The sequence below is a fragment of the Colossoma macropomum genome, unplaced genomic scaffold, assembly GCF_904425465.1.
Source record: "Colossoma macropomum unplaced genomic scaffold, Colossoma_macropomum, whole genome shotgun sequence".
Classification (NCBI taxonomy): Eukaryota; Metazoa; Chordata; class Actinopteri; order Characiformes; family Serrasalmidae; genus Colossoma; species Colossoma macropomum.
The window spans coordinates 1,595,924-1,613,785 of NW_023494799.1; the positions used below are offsets into that span (position 1 = coordinate 1,595,924).

The 17,862-nt window shown below is 37.8% G+C and overlaps 2 protein-coding genes across 4 annotated transcripts in view; one reads left to right on the forward strand and one right to left on the reverse strand.

The window, feature by feature from the left end:
- Positions 1 to 1,497: 1,497 nt before the first annotated feature.
- On the reverse strand, positions 1,498 to 7,710 carry polr2h (RNA polymerase II, I and III subunit H). 3 transcript variants are annotated; one of them, XM_036586731.1, is made up of 6 exons: positions 7,697 to 7,710; positions 6,324 to 6,454; positions 5,715 to 5,798; positions 4,803 to 4,896; positions 3,982 to 4,065; positions 1,498 to 1,787 (listed from the first exon to the last, which is right to left on the reverse strand). In XM_036586731.1, exons 2-6 carry the CDS (start codon positions 6,394 to 6,396, stop codon positions 1,670 to 1,672), a joined length of 453 nt encoding a protein of 150 aa, XP_036442624.1. In that variant the 5' UTR covers positions 6,397 to 6,454; positions 7,697 to 7,710; the 3' UTR covers positions 1,498 to 1,669. The 3 variants fall into 3 exon arrangements, with proteins under 3 accessions (XP_036442624.1, XP_036442622.1, XP_036442623.1); XM_036586729.1 differs by lacking the exon at positions 7,697 to 7,710 and adding an exon at positions 6,829 to 6,990; XM_036586730.1 differs by lacking the exon at positions 7,697 to 7,710 and adding an exon at positions 6,675 to 6,814.
- The window catches only part of LOC118819093 (lisH domain-containing protein ARMC9), a 69,343-nt gene continuing 58,756 nt past the window's right edge, over positions 7,276 to 17,862 (forward strand). The window contains exons 1-6 of the mRNA XM_036586728.1: positions 7,276 to 7,449; positions 10,054 to 10,142; positions 11,840 to 11,965; positions 12,653 to 12,823; positions 15,094 to 15,249; positions 15,615 to 15,707. Of these exons, the coding sequence (XP_036442621.1) occupies positions 10,068 to 10,142; positions 11,840 to 11,965; positions 12,653 to 12,823; positions 15,094 to 15,249; positions 15,615 to 15,707 (621 nt within the window). The 5' untranslated portion in view covers positions 7,276 to 7,449; positions 10,054 to 10,067. The remainder of the gene's footprint in view (positions 7,450 to 10,053; positions 10,143 to 11,839; positions 11,966 to 12,652; positions 12,824 to 15,093; positions 15,250 to 15,614; positions 15,708 to 17,862) is intronic.

Below are 17,862 nucleotides of genomic sequence, written 5' to 3' on the forward strand. Positions count from 1 at the left end.
TTAATTATAAGGGATAAAGAGGGGGTGGAAAATGGTCATGTGAACATGAATGATGAGTGTTTTTTGATACATAAAAGTGCACAAATATTATAAGTGGCCCTCAAAGAAAAGACATAAAACACAGTGTAGGATATGAATGTAGGCCCTGTAAGACCCTAAACATATTTAAACAATATAGACCAAGCCAAGCCAAACAGAATCAGCACTGATGCTCAAAACACAGGGAACTTAAAGCACTAAGGTACTCCTGCTTTACAGCCCTGTGTTCTGATGTTCTGCTGTTTCCACACTGATGAGCGGCTGTGCTACTCATTTCTACAGGCGAGCTGTACTGTAGCTGTTTACATCATAAAAAATTAAATATAGAAACTGTGTCTGTATCTGTATCTGCAGCACTAACGCACAGATATCTCCTCATTCAGGGGTTAAATATTTAAACCCTTCCTCTTCCTAACAAGGGTCTGAATCACGGATGACCGCCCTGTCCTGTGACACCCATTAGGCCACAGCACTGACATTGTAGGCGAAGCTGCACACCCTGCTACTTTCAGACTCGCCTTAAATTCAATTTCCATCTGAGCTGCAGGAAACTTTCACATACTTTCAGTCAGCAGCGGCTGAGAAACAATAAACCAGCAGATTAGCATTAAAAAGTAACATTTCTGATCTCATTAAATCGTCATTACAACTGATTAACATAATACTGTGTTAACAAAACAAAGGTATTCCTGTAAGATTAAGTGACCCTTATTAGTCCCACAGCAGGGAAATTTCACCCATCTGTGCAGTGAAACACCACATACACAGTAGTGAGCACACACTAGGGGGCAGTGAGCACACTTGCCCGGAGTGGTGGGCAGCCCTATCCACAGGACCTGGGGAGCAGTTGGGGGTTAGGTGTCTTGCTCAAGGGCACTTCAGTCACGTACTGTCGGCTCAGGGGACCAAACCGGTGACCTTCCGGTCACAAGGCTGGTTCCCTAACCTCCAGACCACGACTGCCCCCAAAGGGGAACTCCACCAAGTTTTCCAAATTCAATTTCCAGTTCTAGAGAAACTTAGTCAGAATTGTTCACAGTGGTGGTGATAGGAACCAGACGCCCACCTCTAAAAGCTCCCTCACAGAAAGTTACTACATGAAATGGTTATGAATCACTGCCTGATGTCTGAGACACTGTTTAACAAAATAGTCCCCGAAGAAAACTTATTTCAGATTTTCCACTATTTCCCATCATCAACATTCCATATACGCTCAGAAGACTCGTGTAGGTTCACTGGTGGTTCTGGATAGTAAATAAAATGTCTATATTTGTGTTGTTGTCATGGCAACCCCTGGTTCCTATCACAACCACTGTAAAGACATCTGAGTCTCTACAAATCAACCTTTTCACATCAACAACTAAACCGAGCAGAAATTTTGAAAAATTGGTGGAATTCCCCTTTAACTGGTTTAAAAGAGAACATGCAGCCCAATAAGTACAAGTTAAAGACTCAAACTTATAAAAACAGTTTTATTTACATAATTAGCATTTATGCTCTAATTTTTCCAAACTTAAAAAATAAACAGAAGAGAAAACACATTTTTCCAGCTCTTAATTCTAAGAGGTGAGCGGCGGTTCTTCCACCGGAGGGCGATGTCGTTCCTCAGGGCAGAATGAGGCAGCTTCTCTTAGAACGCAAGTTTCTTCATGAGTAGGTAGACCCTGGAGTCCACCTCGAACCCGTGCAGGTTGTTGGCGTCCCCCTGTAGTCGCATGAGGAGACCACCATAGGATATATAGGCAGATCTGTGGAGGAAAATCAGAAGAGTTTCAAATCATCACAAAACGTCTTTTTTTAAATTAGTAATTAATTTTTTCCCTCTTTACTTTGTGTGAACATTTCATGATAAATGGAACAAAAGAAATAATAATAAAAAAAAACAAACATAAAAAAATATAAAAACAAAAACAAAATTCTTACATTAACGTTAATAAAGTTGAGAACGTTTTAATTCCTCCTGTAAAGTTACTATTTTGGAGATACTGCACACTTATAAATGATGGTTCTTCAAGGGTTCTTTAGTAAAGAAAATGGTTCTATACAGAACCATGAACACTCAAAGAACCTTTTGCATGATTAAAGGTTCTTTGCATCATGAAAGGGTTCTCTTCAAATGGAGATGGAGAATGTGCTGTATATTGTTCTATACAGCACCTTTTTTAAAAAAGGGTTCTATACAGCACCAAAAAGGGTTATTCTATTGTAACAAGGTTGACATCGCAACAGAAGAACCGTTCTTGGTGCTATATAGAACCATTTTCAAAAAAGGTTCTATATAGAACCACATACAACACATTCTCCATCTACCTCAAGAACCATGCCACCACACAAAGAACGATTTAAGCATGAAATGGTTCTACACTCTTAAAAAAGATGGTTCTTCAAGGGTTCTTTAATAAAGACAGTGGTTCTATATACAGCCAACACTAAGAACCTTTTGCATAATTAAAGGGTTCTTTGCATCATGAAAGCGTTCTTCAGATTGATGGAGACTGTACTGTATATGGTTCTATATAGGACCCTTCTGAAAAGGGTTCTATATAGAACCACAAAGAGTTCTTCTGTTGTAGCAAGCTTGACATCGTAACGACAGAAAAACCCTTCTTGGTGCTATATAGAACCATGTACAACACCATCAATCTCAAGAACCATTACACCATACAAAGAACCATTTAAGCATAAAATGGTTCTACACTCTTAAAAAATATGGTTCTTCAAGGGCTCTTTAAGAAAGACAGTGGTTCTATATAGAGCAATGAACACTGAAAGGACCATTTGCATGTTTATATGGTTCTTTGCATGGTGAAATAGTTATTCAGACTGACGGAGAACGTGTCATATATAGTTATATATGGAACCTTTTTGAAAATGGTTCTATATAGCATCAAAAAAGGTTCTTCTATTGTTACAAGCTTGATATTGTAGCAATACACCACTCTTAAAAATTGGTTCTTCAGATTGACAGGGAATGTGTTGTATATTTTTGAAAATGGTTCTATATAGCACAGAAAGGGTTCTGCTGTTGTTATGATGTCAAGCTTTAACAACGGAAGAACCCTTTTTTTGCTATATAGTAGAACCATTTTCAAAAAGATTCTATATAGAACCATATACAACACAGTCTCCATCAATCTGAAGAACCATTTAAGCACAAAACTTTTCTATATAAACTTATGGTTCTAAACAGAACCCTTGAAGAACCATCTTTTTAAATGTGTATCTGACTTTAGTTCAGTCTAAAAAATAGATTTTTCTGGCGAACGTGTTGACGATCATCCACTGAGGAGAAAAGATCTCGAGTAAGACGCCGAGTCCTCATCAGCGTCCAGTGTTACCAACTAAACCTACAGCTAACAGGTACGTCTGAGAACGGTCAGCTGCTGTTACTGATGTAAAAAGGTCAAACAGAACTAAAGTGTGATAAACTGTGAGTTGTGAATACTGTGAGAGCGCCCCCTGCTGTTTATCAGAGTCGCTGCTCCCCAGTTTCAGTCTCCATTTCCCAAACGCTTTAGCCGAGCGCGCTAACGTTACTCCTCCTAATAAACAGACACACGTTCAGCTCCGTCTCCTCATTATTCACCACCATCACTGTAATATTTCATCATCAACATTAACACACGAAGGTGATCAGAGGGGCGGTGGAGATCGAGTCTGCAGCGTCTGAGATCTTTAAAACGCAGAGTTAGAAAAGAAAATCATCTCACAGTGAAAGCAGCGTTTTACAGTAGAAATAAATGGAGCTCATTATGCTGGGAGTGAACTATGCTGCTGACACAGCTGCCTAAAAACCATAGAAACGGACCTTAAACAGAAGTGAGGACCCTGTTTTCTTCCCTATGATTAACCGGATGTCCATTCGTTAACTCTTGCAGATACTCAAATATCAAAAATCAAAACAGAATCCCTCATTAGAAACAAGCTGACGATGAAACTCACAGTCGTGTAGCTGCTTCAGTCGACGTCTCGTCACCTTCGATCTTATACGCCTTTCCGTACATCACATAGTCAAACTGATCCGCCCTGAAAAGGAGAACAAAGATTCTTTAGATTTCAGCTCCCTGTAAACGAGAGGTGGGAAAATATGATGATATGTTGTTGTTATCATAATAAATTACAATGTCACATTTTTGCTGCCCAAAAAAATTGCATTTGGTGCACAAGATCTCATCAGTTAAACACATGATCGAATGAATCTACTGTCCTCTAAGTAAGTCGCACAAATAAATAATGAATGCACTGTGTGTAAAAGCCTTTAGTGTATTTTTGCATACGAATTTCGACACCACCTGGTCAATTTACATGTTTTGTTGAAGTGAAAATAAGTGAACACATCCTCTACAGAGAGCACACTTAAATATATTCCTCGAGTTTAGGTGCACAATTTCTGCTTATTTGCTGAATTAAACATAATGTGATAAAAAAATAAAACATTAAAAATTATTTATTTAATTATTTTAATTATTAAATGTGCCACAACTTTTGCACAGGCCACATTTTACATTTTATTTTTGTTAAATTTAGCAAATTAACAATAATTGTGCATCAAAGTGTGCAGAAGTGTGTCTCTGTAGAGGACGTGTTCACTTATTTACACTCAGAACGTCAACACAACTTCATTTTCCCAGGAGCGCCCAAACTTCTGCATTTGACTGCCAGTTCAAAGTAGCCTTTTATAAATTTGTGGTTTGTGTCTCGACTTATTTGCAAACCTAAATATAGTGATGCATGCTGTGAAAATGAAACAGCGCTGACTCTACCTGGACGGTCGGTCGTCCTGAGGGTTGTACTCTCCATCATCTGGAGTGCCGTCCTCATACAGTGTGCTGGCTATTACCAACCTGAACTTATCTCCTGAAGTGAAAGAAAAATAGGCATCAGTTACTGTAAAGAACACATATTTCTATATATTTAGGGATTTGCTATTTTTAGTAAAGACCAAATTATTAGACACTTCTAAACAATGTATTCGCTCTGCATTAGGCTTTATTTATTATGACCTGTTTTAATACACAACTGAAGGTCTGTTACACATAAATAACTAATTATTGCACTGTTAAATTTGTGAAGACCTCTTGCATTGAGCAACTACTGACATACTAGAAGTATTCAGTTGCTATGGCAACCAAAATACCAGGAATAAGTGTTCATTTCTGATCAAATGGACTGACTGTAAACCCGTTTTGAACACATATTCAAGTATTAGAGACTTATCAATCAGATTAAAAGGGACTAGATTACACCAAATTGAATGATAGTTGTTTCAAACGTTCCATTGTACACTATCTAGATCTCTACATAGTAAGCGCTGTGTAGTGTACAGAGAATGAGTTACTGAGTAAAAGGTTATGAACACAATTGTCCTCATTCTCCAACCGTTCCCAAGAAGAAATTTCTTCTTAAACCCCCTTACGCAGTTTTTATGAAGATTCTGACATTCACAAGTTTTTTCTTATGTGGGATTTTTTCTTAGGTAAGAACAGAATCTACACACACTCAAGAGCACAAAGGAGAGAACAGTTCTGCGCTTTAAGAACACGTCATGAATCTGACGGAGACTTTTTCTTAGGACCTTCCTCAGGAACACACTTAAGAACAGACTTAAGAAGATACTGGAGAATGAGGCCAAATGTTGGTGTCACTCTTGACCATCTGAAGCACGTCTCCCTCACCGAGATCAACAGGATAGATCTGAGTATTCACATCCAGGATGAGATCCATTTTGAAAGACTCGCTCTCACAGTGAAGTCGAGACACTGGAGGAGAAGAGAGAAAAGCAGGAGTCTGAAAACAGGCGATATTAGTTTAAATGTATGTTAATTATTGCAACTTTGGCCTCTGCACTATATTAGAACAGGCCACAACGTAGATTCATGTCTCATAATGAAGGATCCCAGTTACAAAAGCAATACAAAGTCAGAGGGGGTCAATCACCAATCTGAGATGTTCCTAATAATAATAATAATAATAATAATAATAATAATGAGACTTATATATGAGATTCTTCTCAATCTCAAAGCACTACAAAGCAATCAGGGCAGTAATCTAAAAGAAAGACTAAAATATAAACACAATCGCAGCACAAAACACAGTTAATAAATACAACAAAACAGCCCAGCAGCCAAATCCAGCAGATTGCAGCAAACACAAAACAGTACAAAGCTGCAGTTTTAGCCAAAGAAATGGTAGAAGATCAGGTACTAATAAACACTGATTTAACAAAGGTGGGGTTTAAAAATCAGTTCATGTTGTTTAAAAGATGTACTGCAGTTCGATCTCACCTCTGTCAAACTTCTTCCCATCTGGATCGATATCTTTCACATCAAAAATATCCTCAAACAGAATTCCAGCCATTCCTGCAGAGCTTTGCCTGTCTGTCCAGGGAAGTCACTCAAGTCTCACAGCAGCTAATCTGACAAAAGCAAAACACGTGGAGCAGATATGATCAATAAACATCACAAATCAAACGTTTATACGTTTCTGAAGCATAACAAATGATTTATTATCCAAAAAAAATGTTTTAAAAAGCCACTCATGTTAAACAGAACAGTATCTGACCACCAACTACTATTTTGAAATTATGAAATCCTAAACTTTTAACAAGATAGCAAATTTATCTTCTCAGTCCTCACATCTTTATTTACTCTGTCGTTTATCCCCGAGCGTCTCCTTTATTCAGAACATTTTTAAAATCGTTAAATTAATTAAAAACTCAGTTAGCAACTTTAGCTTAGCCGGCCTTTCAGTGCTGCTTGTCTAGCTGAGAATAAAATAAAGTCCTCTTACTTCACTAAACCTCTCCGCTGTCGTTTCAGGAGGGTAAATATGATTAAATGTCGAGAGAAAATTAATAAAGTTCGCAAAAATAAAAATCCGAGCGCAAATTTAATTCATTTAACTCAGCTCTGAAAAGGAACACGCGTTTCACTGTTGACGTTTTACGGCTACGCATTCACTTCCGGTGGCGCCGAAATATAATATTATTTACAATATTTTTTCATGTTGTATCTTTACTAACTCGCGCTCAGACCCACAGACGCGCAGATGGGGCATATTTTCGAGCATCGTGTTTAACGCGATTTAACGTGAAACAAAATAAATACGCCTTCGTTGCACAACGGATTGGACTACAAATGGCTTCTGGTAAAAACTACAAAAGCTGACGACACTTGCGTCCACTATCCGGCTGCTGTTGCCAGGTGTTGAGCGTCTCTAAAGCAGTTGCTATGGTGACCCGCCGCGCTAGGCTCTTGAGCTAAGCTAAGCTACGATAAACTAACCCCCTCACGGAGCTGCAGTCGTTTCTCGGCTCTTTTTACCGGGCCGGTTTATATTTTAACCACCTTATAAAACCGAAAGAAATGTGTAGCGACATCTTTATCGCACTAAAGAGGGTTTATGACTGAGGTAAGTGTCGCATCGTGTTAGTTTGCTGACGAGCAGAGGTGGCTAACAGTGCAGCCAACAATAAAGCAGGCTGATGTTTTTTTATGCTTTTATTAAGACTAAGGTTTTTCTTAAACGTCTCGCATAACGCTTATCTTTACTCTACACTATATGCAGCTAATAAACAGCGTTAGAGAATTATTAGTAAACCGTTACGTCTGTTTTTCTCGCCGTGGCTCCAGTTTGGACGAGGCTAAAGTTGGCTTACTAGTCGAATTTTCCCGTTCCACCTTAAATGCCGCAGTAACAGCGGCAGCCCTCAGGCGCCCGAATGTAACTCCTGCACCATTTTAAGGTGGAATTGGAAAATTCGAATCAAAAAGCTGGCGAAAAGGAAGCTGACTTCAGCTTCGCTTAGTTTGGTAGAGCTGGCTGTGCTGTTTTTGTTTTCTGAGACGAATAAAATCAGTAAAATCTGAATATTAGACTCGTTATCGAGATCAGTACGTAGAAAAACTGCATTTGCTGTGTTTACAATAGGAAATGTTTCTATAAGGGTTCTTTAGTAAAGCTAATGGTTCTATTTTGGACTATGAGGTCTATAACCCTTTCATGCTCAAATGATTCTCTGCATTGTGAAATCGTTTTTCAGGTTGATGGAGAATGTGTTGTATATTTTTGAAAATGATGGTAGATAGCACCGAAAAGGGTTCTATTGTCACAATGTCAAGTTTGTATACAATGGTAGAACACCATTTTCAAAAAGGTTCTATATAGAACCATATTCAACACATTCTCTGTCCCTCTGAAGAACCATTACACCATGCAAAGGTCCATTTAAGCATGCAAAGGGTTCTTTGAGTGTTCATAGTTCTAAACAGAACCCTTTTTAAACTAAGGAACCATTGAAAAATCACCTTTTTTTAAGTATGTACATAGAAAAACTGTGTTAACGTTTTAATTAATTATTATTATACGGCTGCATCGGCCTATTGGATCGTATTTACTTGGATTGATGTATTCAGGAGTTAAATGTGCCCATTTTCCAAGAAAGTGGGAAACCTCGCAGGTTTGAGTAATGTAATAAAATCTGCTGTATGCACTGATATGTACTGTACCCTCTTAAAAAAGATGTTTCTTTAAGGGTTCTATTTGGAACCATGAGTTCTACATAGAACCATTTCATGCTTAAATGATTCTCTGCATTGTGAAACCATTTTTCAGGTTGATGGAGAATGTGTTGTATATTTTTGAAAAGGGTTCTGTTGTCACAATGTCAAGCTTGTATACAATGGAAGAACACTTTTTGGTGCTAATATAGAACCATTTTCAAAAAAGGTCTATATAGAACCATATTCAACACATTCTCTGTCCCTCTGAAGAACCATTACACCATGCAAAGGTCCATTTAAGCATGCAAAGGGTTCTTTGAGTGTTCATGGTTTTACTAATGAACGCTTTCACCTTTTTTTAAGTGTGTACGTAGAAGAACTTGCAAAAAAAAAGCATTTGCAATGTTGGAAATGCTTTATTAAACAGCTGCGGTGGATCATTGGATTGTTTTCACTTAGGTGTTTAAAGATTGATGTATTCAAGAGTTAAATGTGCCCATTTTCCAAGAAAGTGGGGAATCTGAACCCCACAGGTCAGAGTAGTGTGATAAAACCTGCTGTGTACACAGGTATGTGCTGCAGTCTAACCCCATACTAAAGTAGAAGTATTCATACTGCAGTGAAATAATGCCTCAAATAGAAATGAAAGCACACTCTTAAAAAAAGATGGTTCTTCAGTAAAGATAGTAGTTCTATTTAGAACCATGAGTTCTATCTAGAACCATTTGTGTGCTTAAATGGTTCTTTGCATGGTAAGATGGTTGTTTAGATTGATGGAGAGTGTGTTGTTTATGGTTCTATATAGCACCAAAAAGGGTTCCTCTATTATAACAAGCTTGACATTGTAACAATAGCAGAACCCATCTGTCGGAAGAACCATTTCACCTCGCAAAGAACAATTTAAGCATTCAAAGGGCTCTATATAGAACCATTCCCTTTACTAAAGAACCCTTGAAGAACCGTCACTGTCATTTCATTTCTGGCTGATTCCAGGTTGTTTAGCTGTTCTTCTGTCACAGCTGCCGACTGAAAAGCTGCTCAGTGGTGATGACAGTTTGGGAATTTAGTGTCGTCTCATCTTCAGAGTCTGACCAAATCGGCTGTCGGTCAAACGTGATCTTAAAAGTGTCCATTTTCTGTTTGTGGCAAAGTAAGAAGTAAAAACAGCTGTCAGAGTCGTTGCTTGGCAACGGCGTCTCAGTGGAGTGATACAGTGTTTGTGAAAAAAACGTGATGTTATGGTGAAATAACAGCACAGTTAGAACCTTCTCAACCAATCAGCTCGCGTGGCCGGAACTAACTGTTGTATAAAAATCTATATATTACAAAGTATGAAGATAAAGAATACAGCAGTGCTTTTAAAGAAATCTTAAAGGTTATTAATCTCGTTATTAAACTCTAATGCAGCTAATTCAGCGTATCAGTTTATTTTTATGCCTTTGTGAATTGAATCAGGTTTGCTGAAGCTGCACAGCTGGTTTAACGAAAGAATCATTCGTTTCCTCCTCTGTAGCAGAACGGGGATACATGAATTCCGGGAGGGCTCGAGAGATGGGGGACGTCTTGGCAAGCGAAGCAGATCTCCTTCTGATGATAAAAGAGGTTGGTGTTCATGGTAGTGAGGAATTGATTGAAACTGGTAACTTTACAGAAAGTAAAAAATGCTTTTAACTTTCAATGTAAGTTATTGTAAAGATATTATGGTCTGAGCAATATTGGAGCTTTTCTATTGGTCCATCCATCATCATTTTCACACAATATAAAGTGCATGTGTTTTCAAATTATGTCAAAATATGAAAAGTGAGCAAAACGGAGATGCAAGTTTTTTGTTCTGCGCATTTCTCCAACACAAATCCTGAACAAGTGGACTGTTGCTTCTGCTCCGACACACTTAAAGGCACATATATTACATTTTTCCTGTATTTTTTTTCCCCTGAGGTGCATCTATTATATTTGCGGTTGTGTGAACCAAAACCGGTCATAATTCATTTTTACGTTACGATTTTCCAGCCTCCCTTAATCTTAGAATTAAACAGGCTGTTTTTGTTACTGTGCCTTTGAGACTGACATATTTAAATGAGCTCTAGTCTGATTGGCTGCCCGATATCATGCTTGATTCAAAAAGCAGTGCAGGCTGAAACGCTCCTTACGACTTCAGTATGAGTGGGCGGAGCTAAACTGCTGAATAGGCAGGTATACGTAAATGCATTGTTTTTTGAGACCTCACAAAAACAGGAAAACTAAAATGGGGTATTTTTTTGCAGCTTAGCTTCCATAAATGGACTGTATGGATGTTTACATACTACTAACTACATACATTTTATTTCAGTAGTGAGAGGAAAATTCAGTTTTCCATGATATGGGCCCTTTAACTGAGCATGATCATTTACTGATGTGTTAAATGAGGTAGAAGATGGTAAAGACGGCAATGTTCAGATGAAGTACAGGTCTGTAGCACATGTAGAATTAAAAATGTTTAATACTGGATATTTACTTTATTCATGGTTATTTACTTTTGGTTTTGAACCACTCAAAAAACTGTATATTCCTAAAACGTGCAGGACTGAGAACTCAGGTTTACAGTGTTGAATTGACACCTGCAGTGGTCAGTTGGGTCCAGCTGGACGCAAACGTACACTGTGAGCTTTCGGTTCCGGGGATTTTTCTGTGGTGATATTCACAACAACATAAACACTATTTTCCATAAGAGAAATTCCACCAATTTTTCAAAATTTCTGCCTAATTCAGTGTGTGAGATGTAAACAGAGTGATTCAGAGTGGTTTGGTGTGAAATGGTTCAGATGTCTTTACAGTGGTGGTGATAGGAACCAGGGGTCGCCATGACTACAACACAGATATAGACATTTTATTTACTATCCAGAACCACCAGTGAACCAACACGAGTCTTCTGAGTTTATATGGAATGTTGATGATGGAAAATAGTGGAAAATCTGAAATAATAAGTTTTCTTTGGGGACTATTTTGCCTCACAGCGCCCTGCATGTATCCCTCCACCATGAATGGAGTTTAAGTTCTCAAAACTATCATAAAACAGTGTCTCAGTCATCAGGCAGTGAATTCATAACCATTTCATGTAGGAACTTTCTGTGAGGGAGCTTTTAGAGGTGGACGTCTGGTTCCTGTCACCACCACTGTGAACAGTTCTGACTCGGTAAGTTTATCTAAAACAGAGCGTTTCACACCAAACCACTCTGAACGACTCTGTTTACATCTTAATCATTCAATTGTGCAGAAGTTTTGAAAAGTTGGAATCTAATGGTGATGTTTATAATTGTCAGTACCTGAAGTTCTGTGAGTTTGAGGAGACGGCGAAGATCTTTGAGAAGGAATGCAAGAGCAAAGGAAAACCTGTCCCAAAAACTCCCAGCAGCCCACCGGCCGACTCTAAATCCTTAATCATTCAGGTAAGATTCATTTAATGAGGTATTGGATGGAGCTCCATCACTGCAGAGAACACAGTTCCACTCTGCCACAGCCCAGTGCTGGAGGGCTTTATACCCCTCTGGCTCACGCTTGGCTTTGAGCATGGAGACCTTAGGCTAATGTGCAGCTGCTCCAGAGCTCCCATTTTATTGGTCAGTGCGTTTCCATAGAGATTAGAGGTGGGCGATATGACAAAAATCTAGTATCATGATACTTCAAGAATTTTTATGATACACAATGTTACAATATTTATTTTTTTAGACGTCTGATCACAAAGAAAAAGAACCAGTAGTGCTAAGTTTTATAAAATACTATCAAAAACTGTGAACACGATGATTTTTGTTCAATATTTAGCATAATGTGTTGATCCAGTTGAACAGGACAAATTTTTCTTTCTTTATAATAAAACATGCAGTTGGTCAGTGTCTACAAGTACTGACGATATACATATGTTCAGAAAAGCATGTTGTTTTATATTGTGACATAATTTGTCACAATAGCAATATATATTGTTATTTTGCTCAGCCTCAGTGGAGATGCATCAGCAATAGGTGACCTTAAAGTATTCCAACAACATATAACAATACAGTATGTTTTCATAGAGACTATAACTTACGAGCTTCTCTTTTGCATGACGATTGATTGTCTGAAATATATTTAATCTCCAGAAGGATCTCATCAGCTCGTTTGAGGATGGAGATATGAAGGTGTTTTTCGAGCTGTGGTCAGAACACGTTCCCGCAGATATTCGGGATAGCGACCCGGCCGTCCAGAAACTGGAATTCTATTTGCACATTCACTTTGTTATTTACCCACTGAAGAACTCTCTCAGAAGACAGGTGAGAAGAAGATCTGCGGGACTTGTATTATGTACTTTTAGGTGTTATTATTCTATTACGGTAATTATAATAGACGTTATTCCTTTAACCCTTCTAACTTTCATATGAAAGGAAAAATGACACAGTACTTGATTTGTTTGTAGCTGTACTTTGCATAATTATCCAAAGGTACCCATTTGGCTTTTTGATTACATGTCATTTTCATACTTGTATTCACAACTAAATTTGGATTTTCTATTGTTTTGTAATCCCATGTGACTGAATTTAATGTAACAATTTAAAGTTATGATTCTTCAAGGGTTCTTTAGTAATGAAAATGGTTCTACATAGAACCATGAAAACTCAAAGAACCCTTTGCATGATTAAAAGGTTCTTTGTATCGTGAAAGCGTTCATCAGATTTATGGAGAATGTGCTGTAGATGGTTCTATATAGAACCTTTTTGATAAGGGTTCTATATAGCACCATAAAGGGTCCTTCTATTGTTACGATGTCAGGCTTGTTACCATAGAAGAACCCTGATATACAGAACCCTTTTCATAAAGGTTCTCTTTAGAAATAAACAGGCTGTTTTTTGTTACTGTGCCTTTAAGACCGATATATGTAAATGAGCTCTGTTCTGATTGGCTGGGCCTCATTCAAAAAGCAGTCGAGCTGTAACACTTCTTATAACTTAAGTGGAAGTGGGTGGGGCTGTACTGCTGTAGGTGGAATAGGCAGATATGTCTAAATATGTTGTGACATCACAGAAACAGTGAATTCGAAACAGGCTGGTGTTGCAGCTTAGTTTCCATATGTGGACTGTATGAACTGGGAAGTGGATTGTATGTTGTTTTGAAGACAACACAGCAACAAAAATGTAATTTTCAATAATATCTGCCCTTTAATTTAGAGTTCAGGTGATGTGTGCGGTCATTTGCATATATATTTAAACATGGCCCAGCCGATCAGATGCTCCACCTTCTCCAACCAGCAGATGTCACCACTGAACCACAAACCGTCCACCAGCCCTCCTCTCCAGGCTGCTCCGCCGCTCAGCCTGAGCTGGAACATTACTGTTATTTATTATTCTGGTTTGTCTCTGAAACAGGAATATTATATTACAGCTGCATGCAAAAGTTTGTGCACCCCAGGTGAAATTCCATGCTGTTGTTGATTTTCTGAGTGTAAATAAGTTATGCATCCTCTACAGAGATGCACTGTACATTTTAATACACAATCACTGCTTATTTTATTATTATATGCTTATTTGCTGAATTGAACATATTGGGGGAAAAATAAAACATAAAATATGGCCTGTGCAAAAGTTATGGCACATTTTATGGTAACACTTCATTTGGATGGTCAACTGTAAATGCTGTGTACGAGTATTATGCATTTAATTTACATTCTACTGACTATATATTAAATTTGCCATAAACCTTGACCCAAAGCTTAACTTAACCTCAACCCTAACACTGCTGGGAATCCACTGATTTGAGAGAGTTTGTTAATAAATTGAGCATCTGTAGATAATCTGTTGGGGGCTATAGAAATAAAGTGATAACCACTTTTATTTTATGTTTTATGCTAATATGTTAATATTAAATTGTGCACAAAAAATGCAGAAAAATGCCATATTTAAGTTCACTGTGAAGGATGTGTTAACTTATTTTCACTTGGAAAAATAAAAGAACATGTAATTTCACTGGAGGTATACAACAGGTATGAAGAGGTATTCTCTCAGTACACACTTAAAAAGATGGTTCTTGAAGGGTTCTTTAGTAAAGGAAATGGTTCTGTTTTTAAAAAGGATTCTATATAGCACCGAACAGGGTTCTTCTGTTGTTATAGGCTTGACATCGTAACAAAAGCAGAACCCTTTTTGGTGCTATACAGAACTTTTTCAAAAAAGGTTCTATATATAACCCTCTACCCCACATTCTTCACAATCTGAAGAACCCTTTAACGATGCAAAGAACACTGAAGAACTGTCATTTTTAAACTACTTTGAGTCAAATTAAATTCATAATACAACTTTTTTTTAAAGCGAATTTTCAGTGGAAGATCAGTTTATCAGTCGTGACCCCCAAAATATCCAAATATATTCGTCAGCCGAGACACATTTAGTGTATGAAGTTTACTTCTCCAGTTTTCATCGTGCATTATGTGGTTTCAGACACTGTATGACTCACTGTTGTCTATAAACATGGACTGTACATTAACATTGCTAAAAACAGCAGCTGCAACTATCTTGTGGCTTGAATTTGAATGTGTGATGTTTTTATACAGGATAAAGCTGAGTTTGATGAACGAATCAGCCACTTCAAGCACTACCTGGAGACGCGGGGGGCAGCACTGAGCCAGACCACGGAGTTTCTGCCGTTTTACGCCCTGCCTTTTGTGCCCAATCCTGCTGCGCATCCGTCCTTTCAGGAACTCTTTCAGGTACGCTGAGTTTCCTCCTAATGCACACCTGTGTAGTTCCTCTATTAAAGGAATAATTCAGCTTTTTTACAGCCTGATCTCTAAAACAAGCACAAATGTCTAGGAAAAGATTGAATAATTATGTAATATTCTTCCAGAAGTCTATAAATGTATTGATTAGATTTAAAAGATTTTTTTGCAGTGTAATTAGAGGGAAATTGTTGCTTGTTAATTGTTAATGTTGGAGTGTTTCTTTAAATACTGCTTTTTTGATGCAGTGCATTGAACATAATAATATTTTTTCCATAGAGAACATTTGGAAGTCACTATAGTTCTTTTTTGGGGATTTTAATGTATTTTTGTTTTGTTTATTTGTTTGATTTTAGGACTCCTGGGTTCCAGATTTAAGGAAAAAGCTTGAAAAGCTCCTGGCTTCGATTCTGAAAGCTTCAGCCGCGCCACGGCTGCTCACTTTATACGTATCCTTTTATCCCCCTTATCATTGTTATCTTTGTGTGAGTTTAGGTTATCTCTGCCTAGTAGCTTTATCGTCAAGCATATTACTGTGAAACAAAAGGTTGAAAACATGCCAGAAAAGCAAATATAGTACTTGTGTTATTAAATATGTCATTGATTGTTTTTAATCCCGGGGCGTGTATTACTGTGTTACTCTGAAATCTGATGTGTTTGTTCTCCATGACGACTTCAGTATGGATCTCATCATTAACTCCAGATAAGAAAACAGCATCACACAAACATCCTAACTAGACTGAACCTCCTAAATCCTGTCCTAACTTTAGGATGAACCCCAACAGGGTCCTCACTTCTGTTTAAGGTCCGTTTCTATGGTTTTTAGGCAGCTGAGTCAGCAGCATAGTTCACTACCAGCATAATGAGCTCCATTTATTTCTACTGTAAAACGCTGCTTTCACTGTGAGATGATTTTCTTTTCTAACTCTGCGTTTTAAAGATCTCAGACGCTGCAGACTCGATCTCCACCGCCCCTCTGATCACCTTCGTGTGTTAATGTTGATGATGAAATATTACAGTGATGGTGGTGAATAATGAGGAGACGGAGCTGAACGTGTGTCTGTTTATTAGGAGGAGTAACGTTAGCGCGCTCGGCTAAAGCGTTTGGGAAACGGAGACCGAAACTGGGGAGCGGTGACGCTCTGATAAACAGCAGGGGGCGCTCTCACAGTATTCACTACTTACAGTTTATCACACTTTAGTTTATTTTGACATTTTTTACAGTAACAGCAGCTTAACTTACATGTTTAACATTATTTTGATGACGTGTTTACGTTTCAGCTGTGTGTGTATGGTTGGCTGCTAGGTAACAGACATGACTGTTAACTGTTGACTTCGATCGAGTAGGTTAAGATTTCCTAACTTGAAATAAGAAACTATAAATTTCCTAAATTAAGATCAGATTCGCTTCTGCAATACAAATTTGTGAAAATCTTATCTTGACCTGTCAGATCTTACATTATCAGAAAAAGATAGGAAGTTTCTGTGATACGACCCCTGGACTGCTTTTTTAAATACAATACAGAGCAGCCAATCAGAACAGAGCTGATTTACATATATCAGTCATAAAGGAGCAGCAACAAAAGCACCCTTTTGAAATCTAACGCATATGGAAAGGTTAGAAATGACAATGTAGAAATGAATTACGACTGTTTTTAGTACGTCAGCAAGATAAATATTAAATAAAATACACAAATAAAAATGTCAATTATTGCACTACATCATATGATTAGATCCTATTAAATTATACAGCCACCCAGATAAAGTTTATCTTATCTTATAGTCTGTTAATAGCTTTGTCATTGAGCTGCGAGTTTGTTCTGCCGCAGAGTAATTCAAAACGTCTCCTGCTTCGGGAATTAAATAAAAGCAGCTCCACCTCCAGATGGTCGTGATGGCGTGAGTCAGGCATCATGTGCTCCTCACATACACCTTTCAGTATTAATTACTCTGATAATTCTGATTTACTGCCACCGCTGTTCTCAATGCAGGTCTGCTCTTAGGAGTTCTGTTGAAGTTTCTCCTCCTACTTAGGAAATTTAAACAAATCTTGTTCAGATTTGAAAATTGGTTGAATCCTGAAAAGCTGTGAATCGTTACACCCCTACATATTAAGGGAGAATTCAAAAATATTTTAAACTTCTGAATAATTCAGTGTGTGAGATGTAAACAGAGTGATTCAGAGTGGTTTGGTGTGACATGATGTCACAAGATTGTGGAGACTCAGGGGCCGGTTTCACAACAACTTTCTCAAGAAAAAAACTTGCAAAGGCCACTAAGACGGACACTAAGAAGTCCATAAGAATGTTCTTGAATGCAATTCTCAAAAAAAGGCATCGGAAGTTCTCAAATATCTTATGATAATCTTAATTATTTTCTTAAGATTTTCTAAAGTAAATCTTCATTATTTTCTTATGTTGGCTACATTGCATTTTACCCCGTACCATAAATGCAGCAAGATATGTTTATGGTATTTGAACTGTTATTTCCGTTATTTAGTTTAGTTATTTAGTTAATTCAGAGGAGCAAAATGAAGGAAAAAATATCAAACGAAGCGTTTAAAAAAATTAGCAAACAAGAACTAGATGCAAGGGAGGGAGATAG